Source organism: Symphalangus syndactylus, chromosome 1 (genome assembly GCF_028878055.3).
Source record: "Symphalangus syndactylus isolate Jambi chromosome 1, NHGRI_mSymSyn1-v2.1_pri, whole genome shotgun sequence".
In the NCBI taxonomy this organism is placed as follows: domain Eukaryota; kingdom Metazoa; phylum Chordata; class Mammalia; order Primates; family Hylobatidae; genus Symphalangus; species Symphalangus syndactylus.
In genome coordinates this window covers 150,482,523-150,498,438 of record NC_072423.2, presented here as the reverse complement: position 1 = coordinate 150,498,438, position 15,916 = coordinate 150,482,523, and the positions used below count along the sequence as shown (strand labels likewise).

At 48.7% G+C, this 15,916-nt stretch overlaps 1 protein-coding gene across 1 annotated transcript in view; it reads left to right on the top strand.

Annotated features, from left to right (window-relative positions):
- The first annotated feature begins 8,160 nt into the window (after positions 1-8,160).
- The window catches only part of C1H8orf74 (chromosome 1 C8orf74 homolog), a 33,127-nt gene continuing 25,371 nt past the window's right edge, over positions 8,161-15,916 (top strand). Inside the window, exons 1-2 of the mRNA XM_055295017.1 lie at positions 8,161-8,246; positions 9,913-10,105. Of these exons, the coding sequence (XP_055150992.1) occupies positions 8,199-8,246; positions 9,913-10,105 (241 nt within the window). The 5' untranslated portion in view covers positions 8,161-8,198. The remainder of the gene's footprint in view (positions 8,247-9,912; positions 10,106-15,916) is intronic.

Here is a 15,916-nt window from a genome sequence, read left to right as displayed (position 1 = left end):
TTTGGCAGGCTAAGGCAGGCAGATCAACTGACGTCAGGAGTTTGAAACCAGCCTGGCAAAAACCCCATCTTTACTAAAACTACAAAAATTAGCTGGGCGTGGTGGCAGATGCCTGTAATCCCAGCTACTTGGGGGGCCGAGGCAGGAGAATCGCTTAAACCCAAGAGGCAGAAGTTGCAGTGAGTGGAGATCACACCGCTGCACTTCAGTCTGAGTGACAGAGCCAGAGTTCATTTCAAAAAAGAGCAAAACAAAACAACAACAACAACAACAGAGAATAATGGGAAACACTCAGCAGTCACTGGGCCATGACAATTATCAAATGTTCTTGAACAGAAATAATGAGGGAATTCTGTCTTGGCAATGGATTACATTCTTTTGTTAAAACCCACCTGGCCGATTTTGCTCCAGCTTCCGGGTGAATCTCCCTTAAGCATTAGTCCTCCATTGCTTTTTCTCTGGAAGGTTCCTCTTGGTCTATTATTTAAGCTAGCTTGGTCTGCCTAGTTTTGTCTCAGAAGAGTGTTTGGGAGGATAACCTTCTTTATAAATGCACAGCTTTAAAGCTTACCTCTTATTCATTTGGATTTCGAGGTTCTCAAATAGTTTGAGATTAAATTCAGAGATGTAAGAGTTAAAGGATGTTGCAGTTCAGGTTGGGCTTTCTATAGTGAAATGGTTTTCTCAAAACTTAGTTCACTTTAGTTGTAATTGCTTCCAGTTGATTTCATGCAAGTAACACGTGGAACCAAAGACCGTATCCAGGCATAATTTTTAGGGCCGAAGCTACTTGTCTTTTACTTATTGGACATAGTCACTGTGCAATCCCCCATTCCCTAGCACTTAAAATATAGCTACCAACTTGAGGTAATTTCTAAACCAATAAGCTCCAGCTAGAAGGTTAAAGCCTGTCTTTGCCAGGAGACCATTGCTTTGTCTGATGAGATAGGTAGTTTATCCCACTGTGGCTGCCATTTTGAAATCACTACTTATAAATTGTTCAATTTGGGGTATAGAAGCAGTTGGGGTGCGCTGATCCTGCAGGACTCCAAATCGTAGTGTTCTCATCTGTACACTTAGGTTCATAGCAGCTTACGCACAACAGCTAAAAGGTGGAAGCAACCCAAGTGTCCATTGATGGAGAGGTGGATAAACAAAATGTGGTAAATACATACAATGGAATATCACTCAACCTTTAAAAAGTAGACAATTCTGACACACGCCACAACATGGATGAACCTTGAAGACATTATACTAAGTGAAATAAGCCAGTCACAAAAGGACAAATGCTGCATGATGTGTGAGTACTGCAAGTGCTCACTTATATGAGGTCCCTGGAATAGTCAAATTCATACAGACAGAAAGTAAAATGGGGATTGCCAGAGAACTGGGAGTTAGTGTTCAATGCATACAGAGTTTCATTTTGGGAAAATCAAGAGTTCTGAAGATGGGTGATGGTGATGGTTGCACAACAATGTGAATGAATTTAATGCTATAATACTGTACACGTAAAATGGTTTAAATGGTACATTTTATGCTATGTTTACTTTGTCACAATTTTTAAAAATCATCTTAAATAAACATATGAACAACAAAAATTGCAGTAATCTCAGTCAATACAGATTACAGATCACAGGTAGAGGATGTGTCTTCTAGAAAAGCAGTATTTGGCCAGGCGTGGTAGCTCATGCCCGTAATTTCAACACTTTGGGAGGCTGAGGTGGGAGGATCACTTGAGCCCAGGAGCTCCAGACCAGCCTAGGCAACAAAGTGAGACCTCATCTCTACAAAAAACAGAAAATTTAAAATTATCAGCCAGGTTTGGTGTTATTCTTGCGTGGTTCCAGGTACATGGAAGGCTGAGGCAGGAGTATTGCTTGAGCCCAGGAGGTTCAGGCTGCAGTAAACCATAATTGTACTACTGTACTGTAGCCTGGAGAACAGAGCAAGATCCTGTAGAAAGAAAGAAGAGAGAAAGAGAAAGAAAGAAAGAAAGAAAGAAAGAAAGAAAGAAAGAAAGAAAGAAAGAAAGAAAGAGAAAGAAGAAAGAAAGAAAGAAAGCAGGAAAGAAAGAAAGAAAGAGAAAGAAAGAAGAAAGAAAGAAGGAAAGAAAGAAAGAAAGAGAAAGAAAGAAGAAAGAAAGAAAAGAAAGAAAGAAAGAGAAAGAAAGAAGAACAAAAGAAAGAAAGAAAGAAAGAGAAAGAAAGAAGAAAGAAAGAACAAAAGAAAGAAAGAGAAAGAAAGGAAGGCTGTATTTCCGTCTATTTCTGCTTGCAGACTGTCCCACCCTAGTTCAAATTTATTTCTCTGTCTCTGAACTTCACTGCTAGCAATCTGGATTCTTCCTACCATATTCTGCAATGCTACAGCCTTGGTTAGTGTGTGGTACATGATCCAAGGTATAGCAGGTGACACAGTTTTTAAGAATGTTTTCAAATGCATCACAAGCACTAGCTTTTAGTCTGTAATGTTCGATATATTAATTTTTCTTTACCTGCCTTCTTCATTCAGTCCCTGTCAAGTATTAGCTTCTTTTACTTATGGCACCCACTTCTGGTACCATAGTCATAAGTTAGGAGATGTTAGAGCTGTGAGTACCATGACTTAAGTGTGGTGGCTTAAACACGAAAGGGTTGGTTTTTGCCATCTGATGAGAAGTCCAGGCACAGTCACTGCTGGTATTGGCTCAGTGTCCCGTGGTGTCAAGGTCAAGTCCTCTCTGATTAGACTGGTCTTTTCCCTTATGATCCTAAACGTTTGCTGGGGCCTCAGCCATAATGCCCATGTCCTAGGTAGGAAGAGAAGGAGAAAAAAAGGCAAAAATGTGTGTCCCAGCTGGGAATACTCTTCCTAAAAATCTCTCCTGATATTCCACCTAAGAAGTCCTGCTTATATTGGGAGAAATTTTATCACTGGACCACTCCTAGCCAAAATAGAGGCTGAGGAAGATAGATTTTGGCTGACCCTATAGCTGTACCTGTCCCTCCTCCACAAAATATCAGGGTCCATTAGGAAGACAAAAGTAGAGAATCAATATTGGAGAACATAAGCATTCTTTGTATCTTCACTAAAGAAACTCGGGTTCTCTTGATACCATAAGCTGACATCTCCCAGCTGATCCATCCACTGTCCTATTAGACTGCTTTCACCTTTTCCTTGGTCATTCTTAGTAGGTAGAAATAGTTCTTTGGGTTGTTTTATTATTTTATGTATTTCCTTTAAATTTAAATATGTTGTATTTGTAAACAAAATGTTACTTGTAAACAAAAAGTTACTTGTGCCATATAAGTCACTTAGGGCAGTATATCAACTAGGGTTCTCCAGAGAAGAAAGCCCAGTGGGATGGATAGATTGATAGATTGTAGAAAGACAGATGATAGATAGATGACTGATAGTAGTTAATTGAGGGATAGATAATTGATAGATAGATGGATAATTGATAGATAATAGTTAATTGAATGTTAGATGCTAGAGAGATAGATGATATACGTAGATGAAAGATAGATGATAGATAGATGATTGATAGATAATAGATAACTGATGGATAGATAGATAGATAGGCTGCAGATAGATAATAGATGATGGGTAGATAATGGATATATAGATGGATGATAGATGACGGATAGGTAGATAGATGATAAATGATAGATAGGTAGGTAGATAGATAGATAACAGATAATTAGGAGATTTACTTTAAGGAATCGAATTGGCTCATATGATCACATTAGGTGGCAAGTCCAAAATCTGTAGGGCAGACTTGCAGGCTGGAAGCTCAGGGGGTAGTTGATGCAACAATCTTGAGGCAGAAATGTTTCTTTTTCAGGAAACCTCAATTTTTTAAGGCCCCCTTTGAGGCAGAAATTTTTTTTTCAGGAAACCTCAATTTTTGTAAGGCCTCCAGTCAGTTGAAGGGCTGGCAAAAAATGAGGTTTCCTGAAAAGGAAACATTTCTGCCTCAAGACTTCAGCCTTACTCACAATACTGTGAGCAATTTCCTTAATTTAAAGTCAACTCATTATAGATGTTTACCACATCTGTAAAATACCTTCACAGCAACATCTTGATTCATGTTTAATTAAATTCCTGGGTACTACAGCCTAGCCAAATTGACACATACAAATGACCATCACAGGCAGGTAACATGATGCAGATGAAGCAGCACTAATATCAGATCAGAGGCTTCAGTTCGAATCCTGACCTTGATATCTGACTACTGATGTCCCCTTTTCTTCTCTGAACCTCATTCTGTTATCTAGAAAAGTCGAGGGCTTGGGCGAAAGGATCTATGTGCTCCCCTCCAGATGGAATACTTTTAGATAATGTGACCATACCAATATACCTTCTTATACTTCCAGCATCCAAGCTCATGTCTTAGCAGGGGGTCAATGATGATGACAATGAAGATGATAAAAACCATACTGATGATGATAATGATGATAAAGAATAAAAAGGGAAAAATAATGGTCAAATCTTGCATGCAACCAAGGATAGTCAAAACCTTTGTTGTATAGGTGATTCTTGTAGCTTGAAGCAAGTGGTGAAGTAAACTCTGCTTTAGTACTAACTAGAAGCCTATATGTCAGGCCCTACCTGGAAAACTCCTGAATATTGCAGCAGTGTTGATAGCATGGCCAATTGTTAAGATTATGCGATTTTTGCACAAGATATTTAATCCCTCTATGCTCAATTTCATCTTATATCAAATGGGAATGTTAATAATTATATCCGTCTATTGCAAGGATGAAAAGAGATAATGCATTTGAAGCTCTTGAAATAGAACTATCTACTAATGAAAAACACTCTTCACTGTTGTTTGGTAACTCTGTGAGGCTTTTATTTCATTTTTATTACCAAACAGGCCTTTAGGATCGGTAAACTGAGATCCAAACATTCATCCCACACACAATAAATGCGAAAAGACACCACAAATGCCATTAAGTTCAAGCCTGACATGCCATGTGGCTTTTGCATGGCTCTCAGAAGAGATTTGAGAATGTCCATGTTTCTTTAGCAAGAGAACATTGGATATGGCCAAAATGAGTCAAGAACATAGCTGGGCTCTGTCCATAACCAGTTCTTGCCATCAACATCACTTTGTGATTCTTTTGATTATTCACCAGTAAACTTGTACTGAGTCCCAGCCACCATCCAGGCCTGCAGTGGGCACCAGGGCTCCAGAGGTGACTAAGACATTGTCCATGCCCTTGCAGGACCAGCAAGCTAGAGGGGGAACCCACCATTCAATCAATACACAAGGTGCAATGTCAGAAGAGCCATGATGGAAATGAACACAGCCATGCAACCCACAATTGTGCCTACTATGTGCCAGGTATGTTCAGTGATAAATAACACAGTCATAAATAAAACAAAATGCCTCTTTGTCTTACAATCTAGGTGAAAGCAGCATTAGAACAATCATCTACATGAAATGAAAAAATTACAACGTGAAAAGTGCTACTGGGGGTGCATTTAACGCTACAAGAGCGTGTGATAGGGACTCAGGAAAGGTTTCCTTGAGAAAGGGATGATCAACCTGAGACATGAAAAGCCAGAAAGACTTATCCAGAAGAGCAAGGGAAGAAAGAGCATTCCAGGGAGAAAGGGCAGCAGGCAAAGTCCTGGAGGGAGTGTGGGTGAAGCCAAGGCCATTGGGCGAGAGGCCAGTATGGGCTGGAGAAGAAAGAAGGTCACACGAGGCTGGACAGCCACATGAAGGCCTTGGGGCTTATGAATGAGCAGCCATGGAACATTTGGATGCAAGAAATTGACATAGTCTAATTTCATATACGCATGTATTTGTGTGTGTAGAGAAAGGGGAGAAGATGTAATTTACATAAAATAAAATTCAGAGATCTTAAGTGAGACATATATATACCAGCGTAACCACTCCTGAAAAACAATGCCACACAGCAGCACCCTAGCGAGTGCTCTTGTCAATGCCAGTCCATAATAGATTTATTTTTTTAGTTACCTCTGGCAACAGTGTGGAGAATGGATGGTGTAGGTGTGGGGGTGGGGGTGGTGGCAAGAAATGGCAATGAACTCTACTTGGGGTAGCAATGGGATTCAGAGAAGAGAATGGGCTCAATAAATGTTTAGGAGGCAGAGTTCCCAGAGCTTCAAGGCAGCTGGAAAGGAGTGAGGGTGAGGAGTCAAGAATGAGGTCCAGTCCGTCAGGTGTGGTGGCTCACGCCTGTAGTCCAAGAGCTTCGGGAGGCCAAGGCAGGGGGATGGCTTGAGGCTAGGAGTTTGGGACCAGCCTGGGCAACACAGTGAGACCCCATCTCTACAAAAAAATTAAGAATAATTATCCAGGCATGGTGGGTGTGCACCAGTAGTCCCAGACACTTGGGAGACTGAGGCAGGAGGATCAATTGAGGCCAAGAGTTGGAGGCTGCAGTGAGCCATGATCATGCCACTGCATGGCTTGAGCAGTGGAGGGCACCAGATGAGCCAGGGTTGAAGAGGGATCTGGAGGGTTTTCCAGAAGAACTATGTTTCGTAGAGGCTGAGTTTGGTGGTGTCAGTTAAGAGTCGGCCAGGTTGGGGGGTTTAGAAGTGCATTTAGGGAGGACCCTGAGAATGGATGAAGAACAGGCAAGCAGAACCAGGGGTCAGGGAGGCGTTCCTGACAGCTCCGTGCCAGCACCTGGCCCCCGCCTGCCTTAAGCAGACCTGAGATTTCTCAGTCATGTGAGACAGCACATTCGCATTTGGCCTAAGGTCAGGCTGAGTCTCTGGCAATTGCAGCAAAAAGCGCTGTACTAATACTGACTCTGAGGAAATGGAGCAGGATAGGACAGGGGATGAGAAGGGGCTCTAGGCTTGGGGTATGGAGCCCCATCCCAGCTGCATCCTGGGGTGGTCCCGGGGCCACAGACTTGGGAAGGACTCGAGTGAGGGGCTCCACCTAAGGGCGGAGGCATGGTGTCAGCCTGGGGGACACACCCAGCACTGCATTCAGGATAGCCCCTGCCAGAGGAGCCTGGACATGGAGACCCCTGTCTGACCCTGGAACAGGACTTCCGCCAGGGACACACCCCAAACACTCAGAAGCCCCGAGGACCCCTGGACACCGCACAGGCAGCACAGGTCCCCAGGTATCCGTTCTTTGGGGAGAGGTGTGGTGTGTCACACACCCCAAGGCGGGAAGGGGGTGAATACCTCCACTGTGTAAATGTGTGAGTCATTTTCTGTGGATGGACACTGAAGTCATGTGGTTGGATAAAGTCATTCAATACCAGGTGGCCAGGAAGGGCAGTGAGGGCCCTGAAATATCACCATCATGACGGGAGGAAGGTGGGCGGGGCCTTGACGGAGTCACATGGCTGAAGGAGAATGACGGTTCAGGATGGCTGGAGCCTCTTCTAAGACAACCCCCTGGGAAAATGGGGTGACCTGGGGAGCCAGGGGTCCTGGGCAGCTGCTCACCAACCCTGGCGAGTAGGCCCAGGCTTTCCTCACTGGGACTCTGGGCAGTGAGGCAGAGGAAGGAAGGACTTGCCTCTCAGGCGACCGGTGGGTACCAGTGACTTCCAGGACAGAGAAGAGCAAGGCTGGCCTGGAGAAGGAGCGGACCCCTCCCAATCGCCACCTTCAGGGGCTTGGGCACTACACTTGGGGACACCCCTAAAGAGCTGTTTGCTGCACCCCAAAGCAAAGTCATGATGCCAGAAACAGAGCCATGGATGCTACTGGCCACTGGGGGAGGTCGAGGAGGCGAGACCCTAATACGGGGAGTCAGGGAGGACGTGGAGGCAGCAAGCCCAGGCAGTCCTTTCTGTGGAGACAAACACGTGCCTGTGGGCGGGCAGGAGGCAGGAGGCTACAGTCAGAAGAACGTGAGGATGATGGACAGTGTGTGTGCATGTGTGTATGGGCGTGTGCATGCATGTGTGTGTGCGTGTGTGTCCACGTGGGTGCATGTGTCTATGTGTGTGCAAGTGTGTGTGTGTGTTTATGGGAATCCTCAGGATGCTCACTTCCTGAAGGAGAACAGGTTATGAGGGAGAGGCAAGGGGTTCCTGTCCCTGAGCAGGTGTAGGTGACGAGGCCCAGAGCATCGCAGGAGGGGCCGGGAGGAAAGAAGCCTGGGAGAAGCCATTCATGACCTAACAAAGCTGGCACTGGCCACCCCCAGGGTTCTGCAAACTCTGAGTCAGTCTGGCTCGGTCTCCTGGCAACCAGATGCAGGGGCCATGGCACTCTTAACACCCCAGGAAGTGAAAGAAGTCTTCCAATTTCAGGTGAAGGAAGAGAAAATGTGGCTTTTAAACAGAGACTGGCTCACCCTGGGCACATAGGGAGGTGTGCACTGGAAGCGCCTCTTCAGGAGACCCTGGGGCAGGCACCCCGGCTCAGCACAGCACCTCTGAGGCCATGATGAGATGTGCAGGCCCAAACTTCAGGCCAGGGCTTACCAGCCCCTGGACCTTGTGCGCTGTTTTTCAAGCCCACATGCAGGCCCAGAAGGGGCAGATCCTGCCTGAAGGGAAGTGAGGGACTGTGCCTGCCTCCCCTGGGACTCTCAGGGTCCTGTGAGCCCCTGTGTGCGGGGAGTGTGTTGGGGGAGGCTCTGTTGCTTTCTAGGGGGGTGTTGTCTGGATTAGGCAGAAGAGTGGTGGCAGTGGAAGAGGAGTCTCTGGGGGCCGAGGACAGGACTCCGGGCCTCCCTCTGTCACTAAGGCCACCATTGGTCCTCCAGGGACCCTTGGGGTCCTCCCAGCCACAGGACCCCTTGCCCCAGGAAAGCAACACTCTTGCGTGTGGTGGGTGGGTCTCTGCTGCACCCCAAACATTTTTTTGCCACTTCATTTAAGTGGCACTTGCTTCTCCTACATCTGCTGGTAGCCTATAAGAACTTTCTAGAAGGGACAGCTGAACTCTTAAGTAAAATGGGTTTTTACTTCTCGGCAGGGAAAAAAGTTTACCTTTTCCTCTTGGCCTGCCAGTGTGTCTGAATTTTCACCAAGCCAGACTCATTCCTTCTGCTAAAGCATTACCTCACCAAGCCCCTACTCGGTCAGTCACTTACACTATAGTATGAATTTCATTGTCATATCAATGCCTCTAGTGCAGCTAGTTGACAGTAGGCTGAGGAAAGTCAAATTTTATTTTAGGAAGAGGGGGTAGGGATCATATTTCAGGACCTCAGGCCTGCTGGAGGTACACAAACCCTGGGCTGCAGGGGCCAGCAAGAGAACTCTCAGAGGAAAGGAAGTCCTAGAAGAAGAGCAAGTCCCAGGAGGAGGAGCGAGTGCTGCCAAGAAACCAAAGCATAGCTCTTCCCAGGGACACCCACGTACCTAGTTACTCTTCAGGGCTCTGGAGCACCATTGTGGGGACCCCAATAGCGTCTTACCCAGTAGAGATGGCTTCTCGACTCCTCAACCCCATATCATACCCTGCAACTCCCATATCATACTCCCCAACCTCCATATCAAACCCTGCAACCCCGTGTCATACACTGCAACCTTGATATCGTACCCTGCAGCCCCAAACCATATCCTCCGACCCCCATATCATACCCCACAGCCCCCATATCATACCCCACAACCATCATATCATACCCTGCAACCCCCATATCATACCCTGCAACCCCCATATCATACCCTGCAGCCCCCATATCATACCCCACAACCCCCATATCACGCCCTGCAGCCTCCATATCATGCCCCACAACCCCCATATCATACCGCACAACCCTCATATCATACCCTGCAGCCCCCATCTCACGCCCTGCAGCCCCCATATCACACCCTGTAGCCCCCATACCATGCCCTGCTACCCCCATATCACACCCCGCAGCCCCCATATCACACCCTGTGGCCCCCATATCATGCCCTGCAACCCCCATATCACACCCCGCAGCCCCCATATCACACCCTGCAATTCCCATGTCATTCCCTGCAGAGACCACAAGGTCGGGAGCACCTGCGGAGGCTTCTGAACTGGGAGGAGTTTGACGAACAAAGAGACTCCCGGAGGAGCATCCTGCTGGACACCCTCTACCAGAGCATCATTTTTGCAGCGGGCAAAGGCTTCCCATGGTTGGAGGTGGCCCAGGTGGTCAAGTTCACGGAAGAGCTGCTAAGGGAAACCAAAGGTACGGGGCATCCAGGGCAGGAGTCAGCATGAGAGGTGGCAGCGTGCTGGCAGTCCTCACAGCCCTCGCTCGCTCTCAGCGCCTCCTCTGCCTGGGCTCCCACTTTGGCGGCACTTGAGGAGCCCTTCAGCCCACTGCTGCACTGTGGGAGCCCCTTTCTGGGCTGGCCAAGGCCAGAGCCGGCTCCCTCAGCTTGCAGGGAGGTGTGGAGGGAGAGGCGCGAGTGGGAACTGGAGCTGCGTGCGGCGTTTGCGGGCAGGCTGGAGTTCCGGGTGGGCGTGGGCTTGGCGGGCCCCGCACTCGGAGCAGCCAGCCGGCCCTGCCGGCGCCAGGCAATGAGGGGCTTAGCACCCGGAGCAGCGGCTGCGGAGGGTGTACTGGGTCCCCCAGCAGTGCCAGCCCACCAGGGCTGCGCTCGATTTCTCACCAGGCCTTAGCTGCCTTCCCACGGGGCAGGGCTCAGGACCTGCCGCCCGCCATGCCTGAGCCTCCCACCCCCTCCGTGGGCTCCTGTGCGGCCGGAGCCTCCCCAACGAGCGCCACCCCCTGCTCCACGGGGCCCAGTCCCGTCGACCACCTAAGGGCTGAGGAGTGCCGGCGCATGGCACAGGACTGGCAGGCAGCTCCACTTGCAGCCCCAGTGCGGGATCCACTGGGTGAAGCCAGCTGGGCTCCTTAGTCTGGTGGGGATGTGCAGAACCTTTATGTCTAGCTCAAGGATTGTAAATACACCAATCGGCACTCTGTATCTAGCTCAAGGTTTGTAAGCACACCAATCAGCACCCTGTGTCTAGCTCAGGGTTTGTGAATGCACCAATGGACATTCTGTATCTAGCTACTCTGGTGGGGCCTTGGATAACCTTTGTGTGGATACTCTGTATCTAACTAATCTGGTGGGGACGTGCAGAACCTTTGGGTCTAGCTCAGGGATTGTAAACGCACCCATCAGCCCCCTGTCAAAACAGACCACTCAGCTCTACCAATCAGCAGGACATGGGTGGGCCAGATAAGAGACTAAAAGCAGGCTGCCCGAGCCAGCAGCGGCAACCCGCTCGGGTCCCCTTCCTCACTATGGAAGCTTTCTTCTTTCACTCTTTGCAATAAATCTTGCTACTGCTCACTCTTTGGGTCCACACTGCCCTTATGAGCTGTAACACTCACCGCTAAGGTCTGCAGCTTCACTCTTGGAGCCTGCGAGACTGTGAACCCACCAGAAGGAAAAAACTCCAAACACATTCGAACATCAGAAGGAACGAACAACTCCAGACGCACCACCTTAAGAGCTCTAACACTCACCAGGAGGGTCTGCAGCTTCATTCTTGAAGTCAGTGAGACCAAGAACCCACCAATTCCGTACACAAGCAGAGGCTGGCGGGATGGGGTGGGTGCACACAGGACTCCCCAGCCGTCCACAGCCCCAGCAGCCTTGGAGGAGCCAGGGGCCCCTCCTGTCCTTCCCTGGCGTTGGGCCTCTTCACATGCTTGAAAATAAGGTCCCTGCTCAGCCTTCCCAAACATCCTCGCTGAGTCTTCACTGGTCTGCCTGACTGCAAATCTGAACCACTCCAAGCTGTTTGCACAACAGCCAGGGTGTTTGCTTTTGTTTTGTTTTCTTTTGGTTTTGCTTAACATAAATCAAATGTGTCACCTTCCCCGACTTAAAACCCTTCACGGACCTGGAGGGCTGCATGTTGTTCCTGGTAGCAGATCTGGCGTTGCTGTAGGTCCCAGGGGACTCTTGGAGCTTGCTCATGCAAAGATGGGAGATGCAGTCAGATGGGTGCATGGAGGCAGCATTGCTCCCTCCCTGGTCCTGTGCAGGGCTTGCATGAGAAAAGGACCTTGTGGCATGAGGAGCTGTGGTCACTCCACTCACCTCTTGGGCAATGAAGTGCAGATTCATTCATTAAGCAAATACATGGGGTAGGCTCTCTGTGGCTGCCCTCACGTGATACTTCATTCCCCTGAGAACCATCCATGGGTGCTGAAAGTAGTGGGCGGCTGCTTGATGAGAAATGGGATACTTCCATGCTTTCTAAGAACCTCTCCCACAACATCCTTCCTAGTGACAAAGAGAAAGGAATACTCTTATAGGGAAGAAGCTGATAGCTGCCTCCTTAGTCAAATGATCCACGTGGACATTGTCAGTAACAGGCCACACACAGAATCCTATGCACCTGGTCGGATGCAGCGAGAAGCCAGCATTCTCTTATGATGGTTCCAACAAAGACTCATGGCCTGAATCTAATCAAGAGAAAACAGCAAATTAGGAAGATGGCTCAAAGTAACTCTCCTGCCAGCTGCAAACACTCAAAGGCCGTAAGAGCCAAGGAAAGACTGATAAACCTTTCCAAACTGAAAGAGGCGAAGGCATGTGTTCAAACGTGACCTGTAGCCTGTCTGGGTCTTTTTGCTATGAATGAGGTTATTGGGAGAACTGTGGAAACCAGAGTGTGGTCTGGGGACCGGGCGGTAGTGACATGTTCAGGGTGAGGGTCTGGATCGGATGGGTGGTGATGATGAATGTTCTTGCTTTAGGAGATACACGGGAAAGGATGCTTCGGTGTTGTGTGTCGGGTGGCGCACTTCTTTTAAGTGGACTGGGAAGACTTTCTTTCTACTATTGTTGCAACTTTTCATTTAATTTATTGTGCTTTGAAATTATTTTCCAAAAAAGTATAATAAGATTTTTTAAAAGTGAGGTACATTAGAGATGTTCCCTGGCTTTCTGGTCATAATCTCAGTAGCTGCCAGTCACACAGGCTGCACGATGCTGTGTCTCTCACCCACAAGGCATCATCCTCAAGGCACCCAGAGCTCATCACTCAGTCCTGCTGGCAACATCTCAATGTCCTTGTCTAATCTCACCACTTCTGACCATCCCCAGGGCCAGCACCATTTCCACCCCCCTCTCGATTGGTCCATTGCTTAGAAATCTTGCATTCTGCAATCGATTTAGCAAACTGTGAGTGCTTTTTCAGACACATAGAATGTCCCATGATACCTCTGTTTGAAGGCATCCAGTGCTCCCAGCATTAGGCACACCTGGGTCAGCCTTTCTTTAATCTCTTCAGCTGCCAGATTCTCTTCCAATTCTCTCCTGCCAGCCTGTGCGCCCACCCAGTGGTCCCAGCCTAAAGGCTAGAGTGACATAGCATCACTCACAACTGGACCCAGAGATCCTCAGGACATCTCATCCCCCTCCTGCTATCTCTAGCCCCACAGACAGGAGCCTTGAGGGTATCCCTCAAGGCCCCACCTCCCCACTGCTGACAGCCACATGTGGGTACCAGAGTTCAATCCCGGTGTCTGAGCTCTGCAGGGGCTCGTGGCCAGAACAAACACTGACAACCAGGAAGAGGAATGTCAGCCACAAGCAGGTGGGAAGCGAACTCTTTCAAGTCCCCATCAGAGCCTCCACAGGCCAAGCCCTTGGAAAACAGTCGATGACGATGCAAACCCAACTTCAACCCAAGATTAGGGCGCCCTGGAGCTTTCGGCACTTCTGGTTGGAGCATGCCTTACCAACACAGCACAGCTATGTCTCATGGACTCACCAACTGAGTGCACAGAAAACTCCTCTCCCTGACTGCAGGGAGCCCCTGGATGCCAACTAAGCTCTTCCAGCTTCTGCTGGCACCCACCAAGGGACAGGGAACCCCTACTCCTCCTGCACTTCATTCCTTACATGACCACACTCATCATTAGGAAGTTCTTCCTTGTATCTAGCCGACAGCTGCCTTCTGCCCCTCTCCAAATCTGTCTTCCAGATTCTCAGCAGCGTGTGGGCTCTGAGCATATTTATTGGGCTTCATATAATGCGATTAAGTACATCTTTCCGTTTGGACTAGACATCCTAGTACCTTTCATTATTCTTTTTAAAAACTCAAATATTTACTGAAATGCTAGCTAAATTTCTGCTACATACATTTATCTAGAGCTTCCATAAATCATATATATACCCTTTTATTTATTTAACATATGTTCATTATTTACCATATTTTAGTCTTCAGATGCTGTATATAATGAGTCAAATATGCCTGTGTTTACTACCACCCATACCACACCATCTCTTTTTTTATTTTAATATGACATCATTCCCATAGACCCTGCCCCCACCACCTCCTAACTAACTTCTGCCCCCTCTCTTGCTGCCCTCATCCAGGTAGCCTTGTGTTTGTCAGTATTATTCTTAACATACAGCATCTGGATTCAAACATAGCAATCAGTGAGGTGGTCAGGGATGTACCGCCTCCCCTGTGCTGGTCATGATGCTCCTGTTTATATAGCCGATGGGCGCACTAGCTTTATCAGCATCAGGTACACAGACTGGCATCAGGCTGGCAGTCCACTAAAGCCCCTAACCATTTCCCCAGCCTGCCCTTGTGCAGTGGCGATTTCGAATGCACCTGCAGGACCTGACAGTCACCCCGACGGATGCCGCCTCGTTCAGACTGGCCTTCCTTTCCTTCCTTCTGAAATCTTCTCAGCCTTAATCCTGGGCCATCCAGCTTATGAGTTCCTCCTCTCACTTTCATATCATCTGAAAGCGTGTGAGACATGGTTAATACAAACATGGACTCGAAACAAGCTCTTAGGTGGGCTTCCCGTGCCTAAAATTAAACTGGCTGAAAATAGACATCAGGAGGCTGGGGATCCAGAGGGAAAATGCAGATCCTACCTGGCCCTTTACTGGGTGCGTGGTCTACGGCAAGTGTCATCCTTCTGAGCCTCTGTGGACACATCTAGAAAAATGGGGACACAGGATCACTTTCCTCCTGGGATTGTTAGAAGGATCAAATGAGGCTGTGCCTTAAAGCCCACAGAATGGTGCTCGGTGCCTGGGAAGCACCCAGTGAGTGGCACCTTTATTTTTAGGAGACACAAGGACCTGGGAACTCGAGGGAGCAGGATGTGATCCAGAAACTTGGCATAGTCAGGGGTCACCTGACTTCAGAAGGGCCCTAGGAAGGATGAGGCCCAGTAGACACGTGCCAGGGCCCTTTCTCCTCAGACCCTGCACTGCCCCAGTGACCCTGCACTGCAGGAGATGGGGCAGGACTAGAGGCAGGACCAGGAATTAAAAAAAAAAAAAAGCAAACTGCAGATTTGTTTCAGAAGTCAGGAGCAAGACAGGAGACAAAATGAGACTGTCCCAGTTCCGCGCAGTGGGCGACTGACCCACCAGGAGAGCTGACTCCTGAGAGCCGTGCCAGGCTGGCTGCAGTGTGGAGAGAGTAGGCAGTGGAGTGCAGCCGGAGCACCCCAGGGTGCAGAGCCCCACGACAGCCAGGCCTCCTGCACCTCGGCTCACCACGGTGCCGTTCAGGATGGTGCCTGCTGTCCCTGAGCCAGGAGGCTGGCCCAGGTGGTGTCCTTGTCAGCACCTGCGTTCTTACTGCCTTGCACAGGGACACTCGTGAGAGCGTGAACAAGCCCTGCAGTCCCCCAGATGCCGAGGGTAGAATTCCAGCTGCACCTCCTTCCCCAGGTCCTCCTCACTGACAAATGCTGTTGTCACCTCCAGGCCCAGGCTGAGCCCTACATGTTTCCGGGGACCCAGTTTTGCCATTTCCTAGCTGTGGGACCTTGGCCATCCCCTCAACCTGTCTGTGCTTCAGGTCACTCATCCATAAATTTGGGACAAGAACAGCATCCACTTCACAGGCTTGTTGAGTTCATTTATGGCCCTGGAACGGTGGTCCCCATAGAGGAAGACCTGAAAGTGTGCACTGGAGTCCGCCTTTATGTTACACCTGCTTGCAGGGGTCTCAGGCACCCTCCTGGGCTCCACTGTCCACCTGGAACTTT